Below are 20,239 nucleotides of genomic sequence, written 5' to 3' on the forward strand. Positions count from 1 at the left end.
CTGTCGGTTAGAGCTGAAGCTGCTCCTTAATAAACTTAGGACCTCTGTACTGGTAATTCTCAATAATTGAGCGTCAGTGTCAGAACTACACCAGGACTTTTTCTTTTTTAATTTTGCCAGGTGTGGTGGCACACGCCTTTAATCCCAGCACTTGAGAGACAGAGGTAGGCAGATCTCTGTTAATTCGAGGCCAGCCTGGTCTACATAGCGAGTGCCAGGCCAGCTGGGGCTACAGGGAGATCCTGTCTCAATAAGACAAAAAAAAATTTTATATTCATGAGTGTATTGCCTGTATATTTGCAAGTGCACCTGTGCGTGCAATGCCCATGGAGGCCAAAAGAGGGCAGATCTCCTGAAACTGGAGTTATGGACAGTTGTTAGCTGCCATGTGGATGCTAGGAAACGAACCCAGTAACCAGAGCTCTTCATCTCGGAGCCATCTCTACAGCCCCACACGAGTTTTTTCACCGCACACGTGCATCATTTTAAAAAACTGCCAGACGTGGTGGCACACGCCCTTTCTCCCTGCACTCGGGAGGCAGAGGCAGGCAGAACTGAGTTTGAGACCAGGCTAGCCTGGTCTACATAGCAAGGTCTAGGCCAGCTGGGACTACAGGGAGACCCTGTCTCAAAAAGTCAAAAAGCAGGGGCTGGAGAGAGAGCTCTGTGGTTAATAACGCTGACTGCTCCTACAGAGGATGGGGTTCAATTCCCAGCACCCACAGGGTTGTGTCGTCTGTACCAGAGTATCCGACGCCCTCTTCTGCCCTCCGCGGGCTCTGCACAGGGTGTACTTGCACACATGCAGGCAAAACACTCGTACACACAAATAGCAAATATTTTTTTAAAAAACAAACAAAACTCCCCTACGGGGCATGGTGGTCCACTCCTTTAATCCGAGCACTCGGGAGGCAGAGGCGGGATGATCTGAGGCCAGTCTGGTTTACATAGCGAGTTCCAGGGGAGCCCCTATCTCATAAAGACAAACTCCTCGGGTGGGGGTGGGGTTCCGTCGGGGGGTCGATTTTTTGCTCCTTCGTCCCCAGAACCAGAGCTCTATGCTCTGGTCTAGAATATCCTTAGGACGGAGGAACGGTAAGAGGAGCAGCCGGGAACACCACCCTGTAGGCCAGTCACCGACCCTGCAGGGGGCAAAGGCTCTACGCTCCCTCGCCCGCAGCTCCGGAAGGAGAAGGGAGGGCAGTGCTGTATCCAAGCACAGCAGCAAGATTGACGTGCCTTTCCTCCAATCCCCGCCGAGGTGCGAAGGGGTTGTCGGGATGGGGGCCGTCTCCAGCATGGAGCTTTCAGGGGGATGAGGGCGAGATAAGTCGTTGCCGGCTGCTCCTGTCTCTCCGCCCAAGCATGTTGGTGCACTTATTTCGGGTCAGGATCCTGGGCGGGCCTGTCCGCGGCTGGTCGCTACACTCTCTGCGCTTCCAGGCCTTCTCAGCAGCCAGGTAAAAGAGCCACTAGGAGTGCTGGCCTTGGACCGGCCAGCGGGGCGCGCGGGGCCTGCCGGGAAATGGAGTCCTGGGCTCGCGCGAGGCCTGCTGGGAGCTGTAGGCTTTGGGCAGGAGTGGAATGTCACTCAAATATTTACCGGGAGGTGTGGTATGCTGGCTAGAGGCTCGGCGCGTCTACATGGCCTAGTGGGCTGGATGGAGCGGACTCCGGGTCAGTGACCACGCCCAGTCTTCACTGCCCACTAGGGGGCGCCACTCCGGTCCGCGTCTACTCTGGTGGTAAAGGAGCTTGCTGCCAAGCCCATGCACCTCAATTCAACTCCGGGAACCCACACGGTAGGAGAGACTATATCCAGTGGTCCTCTGACATGCATGCATGCCCTCTGACATGAGTGCCCTCCACCCCCCACACGCACCAAATGAATAAATAAACTTTTTTTTTTCCGGTCTTTTTGAGACAGGGTCTCCCTGTAGCCCCAGCTGTCCTGGAACTCACTATGTAGACCAGGCTGGCCTCGAACTCACAGAGATCCGCCCGCCTCTGCTTCCCGAGTGCTGGGATTAAGGCGTGCGCCACCACGCTCGGTCCAAAATAAACATTTTTAAATGTGTAAATGGTTCCTAGGTGGGCTTACTGCCTCATCCCAGCACTCAGTTGACAGAAGCAGGATTGCTAGGAGTTCGAGGCCAGTATGGGCTGCATAGTAAGTTCCAACCGAACCCGAGCTACAGAGTAAGACCCAACAAAACAAACCAAAACAAAAAAGTGGTTCCTAGAGCTAGAAATGTTCAGCAAGAATCTGAACTGGGCCTAGTGCAAACTGTAATCCTATCTACTAGGGAAACTGAGTGTAAGTAACTTGAATGTACAGTGTACCGTACGTAAGTTCAAGGCCTGCCTGAGTTACAGAGTGAGTCTAGGACAACTTAGATCCTTTCTCAAAATAAGTAGAGGGCCAGATGTGGTGGTGTACACCTTTAATCCCAGTGCTTGGGAGGCAGAGGCAGAAGGATCTCTCAAGGTCAGTCTGATCTACATAGTGAGTTCCAGGCCACCAGAGGCTACCTGAAGACCCTGTCTAAAATAAAAAAATAAATAACAAAAATTTTTAAAGAAAGAGGACTGGGGATGTAGCTTAGAGGTAGAACATTTGCCTGCCATGCAGGAGGGCAAACCCAGAATGAAGAAAGTTCATCTGTAACCTATTCTTGGCATTTCTCTGTGCATTAGTACAGAGAAAGGGGTGGGAAACAAGCAAGAACCCAGAATCTAAATCTGAGCTGTAAATACCTTAGGAGAAGGAACTGTTTCCCTTCTGTTCCTGCAGCCAGTAACCCGAGGACTGTACAGATTGGCAAGGGTGGGTGGCCTTGGGTGGCCATGTGGACAGCCACCCAATTGATAGAGGGAAGATGAAGGCTGGAGCTGGAGAAGTGCAGGTGCTGGGACGTCTCCTACCAGCTGTTGGCGGTCACCAAGCTTCCTGGAGAGCAGCCATGGTAGATTATTAAACAGTTTGAAAGCAATCTCTAGAAGAGAGTGACAGTGCTGATATTATTTAAACTAGAGACACAAGGAAAGAACAGATACTTAAATATGAGTATATTCATTAATCTGTTGGGGTGTGTGTGTGTGTGTGTATGAGTGTATCGCCTTCATGTATGTGAGTGCACCCCATGGCATGCAATGCCCTGGAAGTCAGAAGAGGGTTTCAGATTCCCCTGGAACTGGAGTTAAGGACGGCTTGTAGCCACTATGTGGGTGCTGGGAATCGAACCTGGGTCCTCTTCAAGAGCAGTCAGTGCTCTTAACCACTGAGCCATCTCTCCAGCCCCTAATCTGTGGGGTTTGATCATGAAAAGAATTTAGTAGGTCAGGATCATTGTGAATATAATAAAAACTATCAGAATTTGTGTTTAAAAAATAGGGAAGTTGTTGGGGTTTTTTTGGTTTTTTTGGTTTTTTTTTTTTTTTTTTTTTGGTTTTTTTAAGACAGGGTCTCCCTGTAGCCCCAGTTGGCCTGGAACTTGCTGTGTAGACCAGGTTGACCTGGAACCCACAGAGATCCTCCTGCCTCTGCCTAAGTACTGGGATTAAAGGCGTTATGAGACCTTTCAACTGTGTGTGGCATGTATATGTTCACAGTGCTGGGTTACACTGGAGCATTGTACTGGGCTGCAGTATACAATGCTAGTCACAGTAAGTCTGCACGTTTGTAAACATTGCAGTAGTCAGGTCAGACTATGTTGCGTTTCTAACGAGGGCATGTACACACTCAACTAATATTCACTTGATATCTTTTATGTCCTAGACAGTTCCTAAGTACCAGAATATAAAATATAAAATGCTTCCAGCCCTTGAGTAAGATACTGCCTAAAGGCAAAACGGGACAATGCCACAGGAAGGAAAGAAAATAAGCTTCTTTATCTAAAACGTAGGATAAACAGACATAAAGACTGCATGGAAAAGAAAAGGAAAGCCAGGCATGCAGAACAAGGTAGGGAAACATTGTCAGGTAACAAGAAGCACAGATCTCCCTGAAAGCAAGGGCGGGTCAGGTCTGAGATAAGAAGGGTCCAGAAACACAAAAACCATGTTAAAAGCAAAGTCTCACTCTAGATATTTATTTGTTCATAGATTTATTTCATTTTTAATTATGTGTGCATGTGTGGGTATATGCACCTGAGTGCAGGTGCCTGAGTAGGTCAGAGTCATTGGATCCTCTAGGGCTGGAGTTATAGATGGTTGTGAGCCACCCTATGTGTGTACAGAGAATTAAGTCCTCTGCAAGAGCAATACTTTCTTGTAACCACTGGGCCATCTCTCCAGCCCCTATTTTATTTAATGGTTGTTTGTTTGTTTGTTGAGACAGTGTCTCACTATGTAGCCCTGGCTGTTCTGGAAATTGCTATACAGACCAGACTACCTCAAACTCACAAAGATCTGCCTGCCTCTGCCTCCTGAGTGCACCATCATGCCCAGCACCCTTATTTTATTTTGAGACTAAGTTTTACTTTGTAGCCCAGGCCGGCCTCAAACTTGAAATCTGCCTCAGCATCTCAAGTACTGGGATTTCAGGAATGCACCACACACCCAGCTTCTGTGTATACTGAAGTTTTTCCTTATCACTAGTCTGTTTCAAGCATTCCGTTCTGCCCTTTTGTCCAGATAACTTCTGCTTGAAACTGGCCTTTATCCAATTCTGTCCCCTCTGCTATGACCTTTAAAATGCAAATCTGGGGGCTGGAGAGATGGCTCAGCAGTGAAGAGCACTGGCTATTCTTGCAGTGGACCCAGGTTCGGTTCCTAGCACACACATTTTAGCTAACTGGAGTTAGAAACTCCAGGGATCCAATTCCTTCTTCTGGCCACTGAGGGCATTGCACAACATGGGTACACCTACATACATCCAGGCAGTAGACTCATACTCATAAAATAAAAATAAAATACTTAGGGGCTAGAGAGAGAGCTTGGTGGTTAAGAGCACCTGTTGGTCTTGCAGAAGACCTGGGCTCTAACAAAGAAATACTTAGGAGCTGGAGAGATGATCTGCTCAGCAGTTAAGAGCACTGGCTGTTCTTGCAGAGGACCCACGTTTGATTCCGAGCATCCATATGGCAACTTACAATTGTCTGTAACTCCAGTTTCAGGGGATCTGATTCCCTCTTCTGACCTCTGAGGGCACTGCACGACACAGGTGCACTTAAGCTCATACACATAAAATAAAAATAATAAATAAGCCAGGCGTGGTGGTGCATGCCTTTAATCCCAACACTTGGGAGGCAGAGGCAGGAGGATCTCTGTGAGTTCGAGGCCAGCCTGGTCCATGTAGTTCCAGGCTAGCTGAGGCTACAGGGAGACCCTGTCTCAAAAAAGACCAAAATAATAATAAAATACATAAATAAATATAAAAACATAATCCCAGCAATAAAATGTTAAAAAATAGAAATAATAAACAATAAGTAAAATGTAAATCTGATTACATCACATCTTAGCCCCCAAACCACAAGTGTTCCTGAACAGCCCCCTCTTGGCTTTCTCAAGTGCAGGTGCTTTGCAGAGACTGCAGTGACTGACCCTCCCAAGGTTCACGTCCCTTCTCCCTTCCCATGTGCTGAGTCAAAGCCAGGCTGTTACTGAAGCTCCTTTTCTGTTTCTTACTGCAGATACTGCCAAGGGCTTTTCCTCTGGCTTTGCTCTCCCTGACTCTTCCCACCCTGCACTTGGCCAGCACCTGCTCTCTGCCATCTGCACCTGCAGTTTCCCAGTAACTGTGCCCCCTACCCACCCCAGCCTGACCCCTGAGGGTACTTAGTTGGTCAGTTCCATATTCTGTCCTGTATGCAACAGAGGAAAAATAAGTCCTTTGGGGTTTGTCCATTTCCTCTGTCATAGGTGGGAGAGGAGAACGTGGCCCTTTGCCTCTGAGCTTTAATATGCATGTGCATCAACACACAGGTGCATGGAGACACAAGCACGCACTCCGGGCCTAGGGAGGGAGAGTAATGAGGTGAAGTAAGTCCAAAGACTTATGTCCCCTCAGGCCCTGACTGCCACACATAGCCTTGGGCACATCATAGCTAGATGAGCAGAACAAGCTAAATTCTAGAACCAGAAAACAGTGTTCCCTCTTGCCCTAGTTCTGCCTGGGGACAAATTATACAAACCCTCAGCTCCACCTCAGTTTCTCCTTACCAAGTGCGAATAAGGGCAACTGTCCCAGAAAGCTAAAGGTCAAAGGCTAGGTATATCAACTCGATATGCTGGGGTTGTGTGTGCCTGGTTGGTCACCATGCACATGTGCACATAGAAGCAGCTTACCCCTGGGGCTCTCTCTGAGCCTTGCGGTCCTACCCTGTCAAAGGAGGGAGGGCCCTGGGCCAGCTGCCATCCCATCTCCCCTCCAGGCCTGGCAGGTTGTGATTGTGAAAGGTGGGGTGGAGATAGGCACTGACTAGGGTGCTGGTGATTGAAAGGGGCTGACTGGTTGGTACTAACTGGAAGACAGGCAAGGGGGAAATGCTTTTAAGATTGCACTCCAAGCCAGGCGTGGTGGCACAGGCCTTTAATCCCAGCTCTTGGGAGGCAGAGGCAGGAGGGTCTCTGTGAGTTCAAGGCCAGCCTGGTCTTCACAGCAAGTTCCAGGACAGCTGGGGCTACAGGGAGACCCTGTCTCAAAAAGATTTAAAAAAAAAAAAAGATTGCACTCCAATAGCATTAAATTCCACATGAATACAGGTGTTGTGTATTAGAAACTGAAGTTGCTTAAGAACAGCCCTGAGACCTGGGCAGCATAGTACATACATGTAGACCTAGCAACTCGGGAGGCTGAGCCAGGAGGACCACTTGAGCCCAGAAGTTCAAGGCCAGGCTGGGGAATATTAGAAGATCTTCTCTCAAAAGAAAAATTAAACAGTAACAGCCCTGAGAGAGGAAGTAGAGATGTTGTTATCTAAGAGGCTCAGTAAGCCCAGGGGGATGGGCTGGTCATTTGAAGGATAGCCAGTCATCAATGCCCTTCTCTACCTGCAGGTCCCCAAATGGTCGCTCCAGCTCCTTCCTCCTCCAAGCTGTGGCCCAGCTGCGGTCACATCTCCAGGCTCACCTCCCTCGGGCCCCACCAACTCCCCGTTGGAGCCCCTCTACCCGGTACTGGGTTGGGGGGATCTTGATGGTACCTGCAGTGCTACGGCAGTGTCCCCACCTCTGCCCTGTGGTACTGTGTGAGGCAGAAGTGTCCCCTCCTCACCCTGCGCCAGAGTTGCATTTTAACTGGAAGCTGTTCTTGCATTTCCTGTGTCCCCACATTCTGGTCCTGGGGGCAGCCATTGTGGTATGTCTTTCTCCATCCCTCAGAGCAGACAAGGATAGAGCCTAGGCAGCCCTGATCCATAGTTGCACAGGGACAATATTCCTGTTTTGTGGGGACAGCAAGGCTGGGTTTAACGGGTATGGGAAAGCTGGGCGTGGTGGCGCACACCTTTAATCCCAGCACTGGGAGGCAGAGGCAGGCGGATCTCTGTAAGTTCAAGGCCAGCCTAGCCTACATAGTGAGTTCCAGGCCAGCTGGGGCTACCTTGTCTCAAAAAGACCAGAAAAGGGGCTGGGAGGGTATGGGGACTCTGGAGGTTGGACTTTAACTGTCAGATAGGCACTTTGTGACCATGTGAGCAGCCACAGTATGGATAAGACAAGGCTCAGTAGTAGAAGAGAAAAAGCCAGGGTCAGAGCTGGGAAGGGGACAGGTGCAGTCTTTTCTCTAAGCATCTGTCCCCCTCCCCCATTCCAGCTGGCCTTGGGTGCAGCACTGGTGAACGTGCAGATCCCCCTGCTCCTGGGCCAGCTAGTGGAGATCGTGGCCAAGTACACAAGGGACCACATGGGGAGTTTCATGTCCGAGTCCCGGAGTCTCAGCACCCAGCTGCTCATCCTCTATGGTGTCCAGGTAAACAGGATGGGAGAGTCCGGCTCTCACAGCCTCTCTGGGGCCTCCCTGAACTCCATGCCTCTCTCACAGGGACTTCTGACCTTTGGGTACCTAGTGCTGCTGTCCCACATTGGCGAGCGCATGGCTGTGGACATGAGGAAGGCTCTCTTCAGCTCCCTGCTCCGGTACTGCCAGCTGCAGAGGGCGGGGCCAGGGTGACTGATGGCTCCCAGGAGGTCTAGGGGTGGCCAAATCCCAAAGTAATGTCTCCCTCTCTTCCTCCACCTGCTACCACCATGTCTCACTGCCAGGCAAGATATTGCTTTCTTTGATGCCAAAAAGACAGGGCAGCTGGTTAGCCGCCTGACAACTGATGTGCAGGAATTCAAGTCATCCTTCAAGCTTGTCATCTCCCAGGTCAGTGGGTCAGGGCCCCCATGTAGACTCAATGGGTCATACCTGCCTGCCCCAGGCCGGACATCTGGCCCAAAGCTGGGCTCGCTACTGTCGGGAAAGATATGGGTGAGGGCACGAAGAATCTGGAGGAAGGAGCTGGGATGGTGTCAAGGTCAGGACAGGCTGCTGTTCTGTGTTCTGAAATCCTACCTCCCCTGGAAAGCCATCACCAGACTCAGACAAGAGACAGCCTAGCAGGAGCAAACTCACTTGGCTTGGGCTGGCCCTGTTGTGCACATCGTTGGGCAACATTGAGCTCTGCGTGACTCTACTGCAAGCTGACAGCCTGCCCTATCCACCCCCACCATCACATAGCCCCAGATTAGGTGGGACATTGGCCTGTGGCAGTCAGTGTGTAAGTTCTGTCAGTGCAGTTTCCAAACAGAAAGACAAGCAAACAGAGTTGTCCAGAGCGAAAAGGGCAAGACCCATGGACATTCTCACTCATCCCTTTACACCTGGTGGTCAGATCCTGGGCTGTCAAGGAGGGCTTCTATTTGGTGACCACTGACTGCTCCTTGACCTCCAGGGCTCAGACCTGTGGCCTGGGCCTCCTGAGTGCAGAGCTGTAGCTGGCACACCCTCTGCAGAGTGCCTGTGGCCTGGTGCCAATGCTCCACAGCCTCCTGCCCTCCTCTCGCCATGCAGGGGCTGCGCAGCTGCACCCAGGTAGCCGGTTGCCTGGTGTCCCTGTCCATGCTATCCCCACGCCTCACACTGTTCCTGGCCATCGCCACACCTGCCCTGATGGGAGTGGGCACTCTGATGGGGTCAGGTCTTCGAAAGCTATCTCGCCAGTGTCAGGAGCAGGTACTAGAGTTTTTGACTGTCCCCCCCAACATCTCTGGCATGCTATCCTTGACCCTCCTCACCCTTCCTCCTGTCTACAACCTACTCTGTTTCCCCAACTCCATGCAGATTGCCAGGGCAACAGGCGTAGCAGACGAGGCCCTGGGCAATGTTCGGACTGTGCGGGCCTTTTCCATGGAGGAACGGGAAGAGGAGTGAGTCCTGGGAGGGCCAATTACAAAGCGAGTCCATCTCTCCCACATACCCTCCACTGCCCTGTCCCCCAGCCCAGCTGTTTCCTGAGTGCCCAGCCTGGCCTTTCTTCCCAGACGTTATAGAGCAGAGCTGGAGTCGTGCCGCTGTAAGGCAGAGGAGCTTGGCAGGGGCATCGCCTTGTTCCAAGGGCTCTCCAACATCGCTTTCAACTGTGAGTGGATGAGGCCCCGCCTGGGAAGGGGACGTGGGCTCTGGGCTGGGAAGGGGCAAAAAGCAGTGTCCACCTGCCCAAGTGTTAGCAGACATACTGAGCACCTTCATTTGTGAGGTGACCTAGCTGCATGGCTCCTGTGGTGATATCCCCAAGCTTGGGGAGAATACTGTAGGGCCACCCTTAGGAAGTGTGGTGGATCCCTGCTCCCCTTATTTGTTTTTGTGGTACTGGGAATAGAACCAGGACCTCAAGCATGGTAGGCAAATACTCTGCCACTGAGCTCTCTCCCCAGCCCTTTTAGTCTTAGACAGTCTCACTAAGTTGCTCAGACTGACCTCAAACTTACTCTGTATCCCAGGCTGTCTTGAACTTGTGATCCTCCTGTCTCAGCTACATAAGTAACAGTATTACAGCCCTATGCCACCATACCTGGCCTGCCCAGCTTGTTTTGCAAATGGAGACTTCAGGACTGAGAGTCAGCTGGTCTCAGACAGGGATAAGACTCGGGACTCAGTCCTTGTCCCTCCCTGCTTCCTCTCACTGCCTGTCCCGTCTCCTTGTAGGTATGGTCCTGGGCACCTTGTTCATTGGGGGCTCCCTTGTAGCTGGACAGCAGCTGAGAGGGGGAGACCTCATGTCCTTCCTGGTGGCTTCTCAGACAGTGCAGAGGTGAGTGGGGACCACTCTCATAGCCCCCTGCTACCCTCCAGAGATCAGAGAACAGGGGTGCCAGCTTGCTTAGGTGAGGGACTGCTGCCCAGTGCTGGCCCTGCCTCCTCCCCAAGGGAGCACAGGACAGGGAAAAGCCCTCTAGGGCTTTACAGAACTTACACTCAGGGAAGCAGTCAGCATCATCAGCCTTCCAGAAAACTCTAAAGTGTTCTTCAGAGGTTTTTTTAAAAAGTAATTGTAAAATAGACACAGTGGAAGATTTCTCTCTCACCATTTTTAAGTGCACAGTTCTGTAGTGTCAAGTTCACCAGTCACCTGAACTTTGTGGTCCTGCAGAAGTGAGGCTCCACCTTGTTAACACACCAGTTCCCCATTCCTCCCCAGTTCTGATTCCCTTCCACTTTCTGCCTTCTGTGAATTTGAGCACACTGGTGACCTCACAGAAACACAGTCATCCCTTTGTGCCTGACTGGTGTCACCTAGCATGGCTTTGCTGGGGTCCTTCCACATGTGGCATGTATCAGGGTGGCCTTCCTTTGAAGGCTAGCTAGTGTCTGGGTGACCATCCTGGATGGTCTTTTTAAGGGATGCCCCTTAAATCCTCAGACCATTTCCTAGGATGAGAAGCAGACCCCCTACCTTGCAGTGCCATCCCTGGAGCTTCCTATTACCCTGCTCAGCTGGGCCCTTCTACCCTGTGAGGCAACCTGAAGCTCCTCAGCCACAAGACGGCCCCAGTGGGCTGCCCAGCAGGCCCCTCACCCCTTTTCTCCTTCCAGTGCAACCCGAGCAGTTCGGCTGCTATTTTCCACCTTGCTTTTCCCCACACAGAGCAAGTATAAAACACAGAAATATGTGTTGTAGTAAATAATTAAAGAGTGAATATGCTATAATAAATAATTAAAGAGTGAAAACCTCTTACCACCAACCACGTCAAGAAAATGGACATCCCTGTACACTCCCTCCATCTCTCTCAATTGGTCCCTAAGCCCTCACTCCAGAGGTGGTACTCCTCATTATAGTGGTGCCCCATTCCTGCCCAGCATCCTAGTTTGCCATTGCTGTAAGTCCACAGTTTCCTAGAGAACTGTTTAGGGTCAGACTTTTTACTGCCCAGTGTGAAGTGAGGCCAGTCCTGAGGCGGGTAGGACGGCCCTTTCCTCAGCACAGCCAGAGTTCCAAAGAGTACAGTGCACCTCTCTCAGTGCATAGACACCATCCTGGTTCCATTTCTGCTCGCCACCAGCACCTTCAGGCCCTTTCTGGTCCTGGGAGCCTTGTCTGTCCTCCAGCTCAGGAACTGCTCCCTCTCACCTTTCCAGGTGTTCTGATCACAGAAGGGGTAGGGCTTACCATGTACCCTCTGCTGCCTGTGCCCCCATGTGACCCAATTCTCTGATCAGCCTGGGCTCTAGCCCCTCATCTCTCTAGTCCTAAAGACCCAGATGATCAATTTGGCTCTGCTCCCTGGGCACACCGCCTACCCCACCCCATTCTGGCCTGAGGCAGGCCTCTTCATCTGCCTGCCGCACTACTTAACCCTAAGCAGAGCTGTGCTTATAGCTGCAGGGAGGCCCAGAGAGCAGCCTGCACTGTCTCCGGCCCCTGGCCTCACTGTCACCCGCCATCTGGAACAATTAGCCTCCTTAAGGAAGCTGCTGTGCTTCTTCTGGGGTCGGCTGTACAGCCAAGGGCCCATATGTCAGGGCTGAGGTCCAGAGGGAGGGACAGCAGGGCAGAGTGGCCCCAAGTAAATGTTCCTTTAGCAGTGATGGGGTGGTTCCCAGATAGGGGACCTGTCCAGGCCAAGTGACCTCATCTCAGTCTAGAGTCAGCCCCATTTCGCTAGGTCTCAGAGCAAGGTCAGCGCATGCCCATGAGTTGTATGCTTAGATTTCAGTGGCAGCTGGCCCCTTTGCCAGGCCCTAATGGTGCCCATGTCTCTTTTTCTCTTGTGATCTGGTCCCATCTACATGCACAGATAGCTCCAAAACCTGGCTCCTCCCTCTACAATCCCCCTACCCCTCTGGCAAGTACCCACTGTCCTTAACCTGCCATAACTTTTTCCTTAAGGGTTTTGGGGTACCCTACCCAAACACTGGAGAAAATGAACAGGGGCCACAGATTGCTGGGATGTCAGTCTTTTTGCAGAAAGGATGTACAGTGGTATACACAGTCACGGGTCAGCCAGGCCACTGGGGACTGTGACTAAGGCACTGACTCATCTCCCCAGCTCACAGCAGGTGACCAGCCCCAGCCCTGCCAGTACAAAGGAAGAGGCCCACCGTCTAGACAGATAAACACACGCCATTTCCTACACACCCACATATAGGGCAAGCCCGCAGTAAAAATGTCGTCAGGGAATTTTGCTTTGGGGTCTCCTTTAGGTCCCCTTGTAGTCCCCTCTTTCTGTTTTCTTCTGAAAAGACTTGGCTTTTTTCCACCTAAATATGAATGGAAGTCATTGTGCACCCCCCACTCCCGCAGAAGTCTAGCATTAGATCTGACTTTCCACTATGGGCCACACCCTGTGACCTCTGTCAAAGCTTCTGCTCAGAGTCAGAGCAGGTAGAGGTCATGGGATCAGCTGGGGCCCCTCCTGGTGAGCTGACGTCACCCTGATGCCGTGAGCCATCTTCACTATTCATATTGAAGGCCAGGTCAGTCTGTAGGCATCCTACTGAGTCTCAGCTCTCTTCACCCCACATCCACTGCCACCTGGACCCACCTCTGGATGCTGGCCTAGGTTGCAGGCAGTGTTCATCCTGCAGCTAAGGGGGGAGCTGAAGTTCAGTGGTCTGGTGACACGGAACCCTGGGCTTCATGTAACTATCTACCTCAGGGGCCTTCTTGCTTTAGCCTCATGGGCTTGCCTCCCCTTCCACAACCTTTCCTTCCTCTCTGGCTCTTGTCACCACCTCTTCCAACCTTCTCTCCTTCTGGCAGGTCTATGGCCAGCCTCTCTGTCCTGTTTGGTCAGGTAAGTGGGAGTATCCCAAGGTAGGGCACTCAGGTCTGGGCTGGGGTCTCATCCATCACTAGAGGAGGGTACGTGTGTGTACACGCATGTATGCTATGAGTGCTGCCTGTGCCTGGGGATGAGCAGAACAGAACAGGAGGTTCTTGAGCCCTGGGACCAGTCAACCCAACCCCACCCCACCCCACTTCTGCAGGGGCTCTGGAGTCACTGCAGCCCTACCCAACACCAGAAGCCTCTCCTGTAGGCGCTCCCACTCCAACCTCAACCACAAACTCTGGGTTCCCTCTGCAGGTGGTGCGGGGCCTGAGCGCAGGTGCCCGTGTGTTTGAGTACATGGCCTTGAGCCCCTGCATCCCACTGAAAGGGGGTTACTGCATCCCCAGCAAGCACCTGCGTGGCTCTATCACTTTCCAGAATGTCAGCTTCAGGTCAGCATTCATGGGTGGGCTGAGGGACAGGCGCTTCTGGGCTGAGGATAAGGGGGAATCAGGTGGGAGGTCTCCCCAGTCAATGAGCCCCCATGGGGAGACATAGGGAAAAAAAACAGGACAGCGAGGGCCAGGAGCCTGGTCTGACCAGGGATCTCTTGGCCACTCCAGCTACCCCTGTCGCCCTGGCTTCGAGGTGCTCAAGGACTTCACCCTGACACTGCCCCCTGGCAAGATTGTGGCCCTTGTGGGCCAGTCTGGGGGAGGTAAGGAAAACTCTCACCAACTGCCATTCTCTAGTTCTCTCTTGGTGACCACTGGGAGCAAGCTGTGGCCCTCAGTGGCCCCTGCCTCTCCCTGGGCTGGAGTGTCTTTCATTGCAATGTCCCTTTGTCGGGACAGTCTCCAAAACCCTCCCTCCTTCCCCCAAAACTCTAACCCCCAGGAAAGACTACAGTGGCTTCCCTGCTGGAGCGCTTCTATGACCCCACGGCCGGCAAGGTGACACTGGATGGGCATGACCTGCGCACCCTTGACCCATCCTGGCTCCGGGGCCAGGTCATAGGCTTCATCAGCCAGGTAAGGGCCCTGCTGACAGGATCTGAACAGCAAGGATAGGAACCTCCTTTTCCTCCCACTTACCATCCCCCTGCCTGCTCTGAGGATGCCTGTGGCCTACCTCATGGTCCATAGCCATTCTCTGGGTCTAGAGTATCCCTCTCCAGGCAGCTACAGCTCTGCTGTCTTATGTCATCCAGGGCAGGACACTGCTTTTTCCTGCAGTCTCAGCAGGTGGACCTCTTAGGACCCCAAAGCAGTGGAACTGGGACTGCAGTGGTCACAGCCCTCTCACTTAAACCCAGTGAGGGGCCACTTTTCTTCTGTAGGCTGGCCGGTAAAGCCAGCACATTTACCATCACATGAGGGGCAGCTACCCACACGTAGGAAAAGGCCAAAACTCAGATCCTCTGCAGAACCTTGCCAGCCCTGGGGTCCCTGCCACCTTCCCATGTACCTTTGGTGAGAGAGTGTCTGCTCTCTATTGGAAGGGACCTCTGTTTCCCTTTAATGAGCCACTCTGTCCTTGCCTGATTGGCCGCTGACTTTGAACTTTTAACTCTTCCCTACTATCCCTCAAAGGGGCCTATAAAACAGTCCTCTAGTGCTCATGGTGGTCCCCAAGTTCTGAGGCTGACTCAGAATATACCCTATGGTCTCCTTCTGTGTGTGTCCTCCTCCCCTCAACCCCCTAGGAGCCAGTCTTGTTTGGAACGACCATCATGGAGAACATCCGCTTCGGGAAGCTGGAAGCTTCTGATGAAGAGGTGTACAAAGCTGCACAGGAGGCCAATGCCCACGAGTTCATCAGCAGCTTCCCTGAGGGTTACAGCACCGTGGTCGGTAGGCCCCTGGGTGGCAAGCTGCTGGGTCAGCAGGGCAATGCAGAGGCTAAGGGGTATGGGCTTGTGGGCAGGGAGCAACTCTAATTCCTGAGAGGTGCGGCCAGGAGAAAGAGTTGTGCTAGGAAAGACCAGACGATGGCTGAGGGAACAAAAGATGGCTCTGCAGGGCCAAGGTGCTCCGGTCCATGTGGCCCAGGCATAGCAGACCAAGCAGGGCTCCAGGATGTGACAAAGCCAGATGGCAGAGCCTGACTACAGACACAAATGACTTGTAGAATTGGGAACCTGCCACAGCCTAAGATAGAAGATGGGGCTCCTCTCAAAACTGTCCCCACTCTTGTGGTTCCCAGACCATTCCAGTTCTCTTGCTCAGTAGTGGCGCCCCTCGGTACAAGGGGAGGTTGGTGTCTCGTGCCTCTCCTGTCTCCAGGGTACTGTGCCACTCTGCAGCATGCCAGCACTGCGCGCGCGCGCGCGCGCGTGTGTGTGTGTGTGTGTGTGTGTGTGTGTGTGTGTGTGTGTGAGAGAGAGAGAGAGAGAGAGAGAGAGACCGTGAGCTTTGGGTATTCATCCCCAGGGCTCCTCTCCATCTCTGGGGCTCTGTGTGCCACCAACAGCTTGGATGCTATAGAATGTTCCAGCACCCGGCTTCTCAGGACTGAGCCTCAGCCTTCCAGGCTGTGCCCATCTCTAGTAGTCATTCATGTTCTAGGTTCTAACACAGCTGTGCTCACATGCTCAGGCTCTGTGCTGTCCTGACAGGTTGCCAGCATCTCTCTGTTGGCCCTTCCCTGGTACCCATGATTCTAGCATGGTCCCTGCTCATTGGGCCTTATCAGGGCTGCCCCCCTTACTGACCCATGACCCTGCCATCACCTTGCAGTCTGTTAAGGTTCTTTGTGACTCTCAGGCTGTCACCTCTGTCTTGTATGGCTTCAACTCCCTCTGTTCTTAGTCTGCACTACACAGCCCATGCTCGGGTGCCAGCCGTGGTCTCACTGCAGCAGAGGCCAGAGGCCAGGAAGACAGCTACTGCTGTAAGCACAGGGGAGTTGCCCACTCAGCTCAGCCCAGCCTAGGAAGGGGACACGCTGGCAGCAGTGCTCCACAGAAACACTCGTGTTCCTTGTGTGTGTTGCTGTACTGGGGCGCTCAGTCACCAACAAGTATTGTATACACTGGGTGTATGTGGGGAGGTGCTCAAAGGGGGCCTGACAGAATTTCAGGAAATACCTAGTGCCCTTACCCACCACCCCCAAGTGTAGAGCTGAGGATCCCTTCAAACCCTTGCCCTGTCCCATCTCCCCAGGTGAACGGGGCACAACCCTGTCTGGTGGCCAGAAGCAGCGCCTGGCCATCGCACGTGCCCTCATCAAACAGCCCACCGTGCTAATCCTGGATGAGGCTACCAGCGCGCTGGATGCAGAGTCTGAGCGGGTGGTGCAGGAGGCACTGGACCGGGCCAGTGCTGGCCGCACCGTGTTGGTCATTGCCCACCGGCTCAGTACTGTTCGTGCAGCCCACTGCATTGTCGTCATGGCCAATGGCCAGGTCTGGGAGGTCAGTCTGGGCTGAGAATGGGCAGTGGCCCAGGGGACATAGCTAAGCAATATGAGCACCTGGGCTGTTTCCAGGAGCTTGAGGTCATGTTCTGGAAGTAGCATCCCAACAAACCAAGGTCTTTCTGTCCTCAGACAAGCCCTTGCCTCTGTCCCTAGGAGAGTTGAGCCACAGGCTTCCAGGGTCAAAGAGGAATATGTATAGTGTTGGTGGGGAGACAGGCAGGGCTGGCCACCCAGGGGCTGAGGTGCAGAAGGACCATGTGAGGGGCCAGTATGGGAGCAGACTGGTACAGAACCTCAGCACATGGAGGCATGGCTCACACCCCCAAGCTGAGGGAGGTGGGAGGGATCACCTCTCAGATGTCAACTGAGCAGGAGGTTGCACTGACTAATACAGCTGTGTCCAAAGCAGTTCCTTTCAAATGAGCCCAGGGTTTTCAAGTGTCTCCAGAAGGGACAGCCCTGCTGGGGTTCTGAGCTTGGCGCCGTTTGAAATAATCTTCCTGCTGTCTCCAGGCTGGGACCCATGAGGAACTCCTTAAGAAAGGTGGGCTCTACACAGAACTCATCCGGAGACAGGCCCTGGATGCCCCACTGACCTCCGCCCCACCTCCAGAAAAGCTGGAAGACCCCAGAAGCTGCCAGTGCAGGGCCTGAGAGTGGCCCCTCTGGGATCAGGTCACTGCCAAGCATCAGGCTGGGGCTAGAGCTCTGCCAGGGGAGCATACCAGAGACAGCCCCTGGAGGGCCACTGTGCTGGAGTGTAGCCACCACTCCCGTTACCGTACAGTAAAGCTAGGCTTTCTCCCACCTGTTTCTACCCTGCTGCCTGTGCAGCCTCCCGGCCCAGTGCCACAGTTATTGTGATGTGCACAGCTAAGGCAAAATCCCTGCGGCCCCTCCATGTGGTCCTCTCCCTCTGTCCCAATTCTACGTGACACTGAAGTTGTCCAGGCCCTCACTTCAGAAAAACTGAAAGCTGAGTCTAGTCAGGCCTGATAGCAAAGGTCTAAAATCCTAACACTTGGGAGACAGGCAGAAGAATCAATAGTTCAAGGTCACCCTGGGTTACATAGACCCTATCTCAAAAAATCCTAAAAACTAAATAAAAAAACTAAACGGGCTGAGGATGCAGCTCAGCAGCAGAGTGCTTGCCTAGTATGTGTGAGAGGCCCTAGATTCAGTCCTCAACCATGGCCAGGGAGTGGTCCAGGACTCAGACTTAGGTTCTTCCTAACCCTTAGTTGACCCACATGTCCCAAGTCTTGCTCATGCATCTCTACTGCCTGTCTAGGCCTTGAAAGGAAGAGCCTGACCTTGGCCCACAACCTCTCCCATTACCACAGTCCTGTTTAGGATTTCCTCTCCCCATTTCCCCTGCAATAGGACAGCTGCCCTAATGGCCCTGCTCAGATAAGAGCAGGACAAAGTGGCCAGTTGAGCAAGAAGCACCCAGCCTCACCTGGTAGAGACTAGACTCCCACAATGAAGAGACAGAAAGGGGCCAGGTATACACCTAGAACACTCAGCTGCAGGCAGGCCAGGGCGCAAGTTCAAAGCCAACAGAGGAAGCCAGGCTCCGCACAGTGGTGGACACCTGTAATCCCAGCAGTCAGGAGGTTCAGTTTAGGGTCACCTTTGCCTACACAGCCCAAGGCCTGTCTGAGCTATGTGAGAACCTATCTCCAAAAAGAAAAAAGGAACAATTAACAAAAGTACAACATGAAGTCACTGAGGAATCGGCGAGCTCGTGCCAGCCAGGTGGCTCTGTTCCATGTGCACAGCCATTAGGCTTGCAAGCCATTTGGTGACAGTAGATTCTCAGCCCCTGACAGGTACGGGATAGCTTCTCATCCAGCCTTCTCTGCCCACTGGGGCATGAGACTATGTGGTCAAGGGCTAATGTTCCCGGCCTTGTGGCTGTGTGCTCCCTGACCCTGTCACCTCGCCCAGGCCTGGCTCCATAGAGACCAGCAGCTTGGCTGGGCCTGCCCTTGAAAGCCTCTTCCAAGAGTTAAATGGGATAGTTTGTAGTGTTGCACTTAAAAACCACAGAGTAGCCAGGTGTGATGGTGCACGCCTTTAGTCCCAGCATTCAAGAGGCAGAGGCAGGCAGATCTCTGTGAGTTCAAGGCCAGCCTGGTCTACATAGTGAGTTCCAGGCCAGCTGGGGCTACAGGAAGATCCTGTCTCAAAAAGACCCCCCCCCAAAAAAAACAGTGTAATAAGCCCCAGAAAGTTATACCTGTGCTACAAGCCACTATAGTTACATCCTTCCCAAGATGTTACTTCCCTGTCCTGTGACTGACCCTGGGGGCAGCCTGCACTTGTGAACACTGAGGGTCTGCTAGGAGGACCAGTGGAAAATGGTATGATTGGTTGGTTGGTGGAACTATGCCCTTCCACTCAGGGCCAGAAACCACAAACAGGAAGCTAGTGGCCTCCAGTGCTTTTCAAAGAGATGGAATAGAAATTTATTTCTGGGGCCAGCAAGATGGTTCAGCAGATAAAAAGCACTTCCTCTCAAGTCTGAGGACCCGAGTTCAACTTGTAAGACTCATGCGAAAGGCAAGAACTAGTTTCCAGAAAGTTATTCTCTATCTCCACATGAGCTCTGTGGCATCCCCCCCCATAAATAAATACATAGTAACAATTTTAAGAAAGTTTCTGTGAATTAATGGATATGCCTGATTCTTCTTGGGCATACAGGGAAGTTTCACCCAACTCCCAGATACGTAGGGATAGATGAGAGCTCGTTCAGCCAGGGCATGATGGTGACAGGGACCAGGTGTGGCAGTGCCCTGTGCAGGAGCTCTCAGGCTGCCAGCCTCTTCAGCTCATGCCAGTGCCAGCTAGCACTGGCCTTGTGGACAGCTCCACTGGGAGTCACCCACACACCCCTTATCTTCCCCTATGCATCATGGGACATATCTCCACTCTGCTCACATCACTGCTGGCTCTGCCTTCCAGAGGACATGTAGAGCTGGTTCAGGGGTAGGTAGGGGGTTACATCCTTTAGAAGAGCCCCGTGGGAATCAAGCATACTCCCTAATGGGAGGTAAAATGGCATAACAGCTCCTGGGGTGGGGTATTTGGTAACATCTATCAAATGATGAAAGCAGGGGCCTCTTGACCCTGAGATTCTACTTCTGGAAGTTTCTCTGTGTCGTATTGATAGCAACATTGATATGAAAAAGCCTGGACCCTCCCCCAGTGGTCACCAGAGATGTGATTATGAAACGGTACCCACACATAGTGGAATGGGACCACTTTGAGGGAGCTTTCCAGGTACTGGAGATCATGATGGTCCCTAGAATGTGTTCAGTGAGAGGAAAATGTAATATCACAGGGTGCTCTGGATACCTGGGGTGGAGCAGGAGAGTCTGCAATCGTTGTGGTTGAGGTCAGCCTTGCTGACAGGAGGGCCTGAGGATGAGGAGGAGGTGGGCTCTGGGTCCTCGGGGAGAGGAAGACACTCAGAGCTCAGAAGGCCCCTGGATATAGGACCTGAAGAAGGCCCTGGGATGCCAGTGTCGCTGAGATGCTAGGGGCAAGGCAAAAGAGATCTGCCAATGCCAAGCCTCCCACCACTCGCCATTTTGGTCAAGAGCCAAGTCCACTCTCT

At 52.7% G+C, this 20,239-nt stretch overlaps 1 protein-coding gene across 3 annotated transcripts; it reads left to right on the plus strand.

Annotated features, from left to right (window-relative positions):
* The first annotated feature begins 1,280 nt into the window (after window positions 1-1,280).
* Window positions 1,281-19,024, plus strand: Abcb8 (ATP binding cassette subfamily B member 8). 3 transcript variants are annotated; one of them, XM_029570482.1, is made up of 17 exons: window positions 1,340-1,460; window positions 3,906-3,964; window positions 7,000-7,300; window positions 7,757-7,912; window positions 7,985-8,079; window positions 8,206-8,311; window positions 8,999-9,160; window positions 9,269-9,354; window positions 9,469-9,566; window positions 10,133-10,238; window positions 13,188-13,221; window positions 13,513-13,649; window positions 13,821-13,915; window positions 14,095-14,228; window positions 14,903-15,050; window positions 16,362-16,612; window positions 17,131-19,024. In XM_029570482.1, the coding sequence occupies exons 3-17, from the start codon at window positions 7,139-7,141 to the stop codon at window positions 17,269-17,271; spliced, it is 1,911 nt and encodes a 636-aa protein (XP_029426342.1). In that variant the 5' UTR covers window positions 1,340-1,460; window positions 3,906-3,964; window positions 7,000-7,138; the 3' UTR covers window positions 17,272-19,024. The 3 variants fall into 3 exon arrangements, with proteins under 3 accessions (XP_008845435.1, XP_029426342.1, XP_029426343.1); XM_008847213.3 differs by lacking the exon at window positions 3,906-3,964 and having other exon boundaries at window positions 1,281-1,460; XM_029570483.1 differs by lacking the exons at window positions 1,340-1,460; window positions 3,906-3,964 and adding an exon at window positions 1,653-1,802.
* The last annotated feature ends 1,215 nt before the right edge of the window (window positions 19,025-20,239 follow it).

The sequence above is a fragment of the Nannospalax galili genome, unplaced genomic scaffold (assembly GCF_000622305.1).
Source record: "Nannospalax galili isolate Female #2095 unplaced genomic scaffold, S.galili_v1.0 scaffold302, whole genome shotgun sequence".
NCBI classification, from domain to species: domain Eukaryota; kingdom Metazoa; phylum Chordata; class Mammalia; order Rodentia; family Spalacidae; genus Nannospalax; species Nannospalax galili.

What these genes read in the sequence shown, in the direction of transcription:
- Abcb8 (XM_008847213.3), top strand. Translation starts at nt 1,366, where the DNA reads ATGTTGGTGCACTTATTTCGGGTCAGGATCCTGGGCGGGCCTGTCCGC. An exon ending in TCATCCTCTATGGTGTCCAG is followed by an intron (nt 7,913 to 7,984) that starts GTAAACAGGATG and finishes CCTCTCTCACAG; the next exon opens with GGACTTCTGACCTTTGGGTA. An exon ending in TCTCTGTCCTGTTTGGTCAG is followed by an intron (nt 13,222 to 13,512) that starts GTAAGTGGGAGT and finishes TTCCCTCTGCAG; the next exon opens with GTGGTGCGGGGCCTGAGCGC.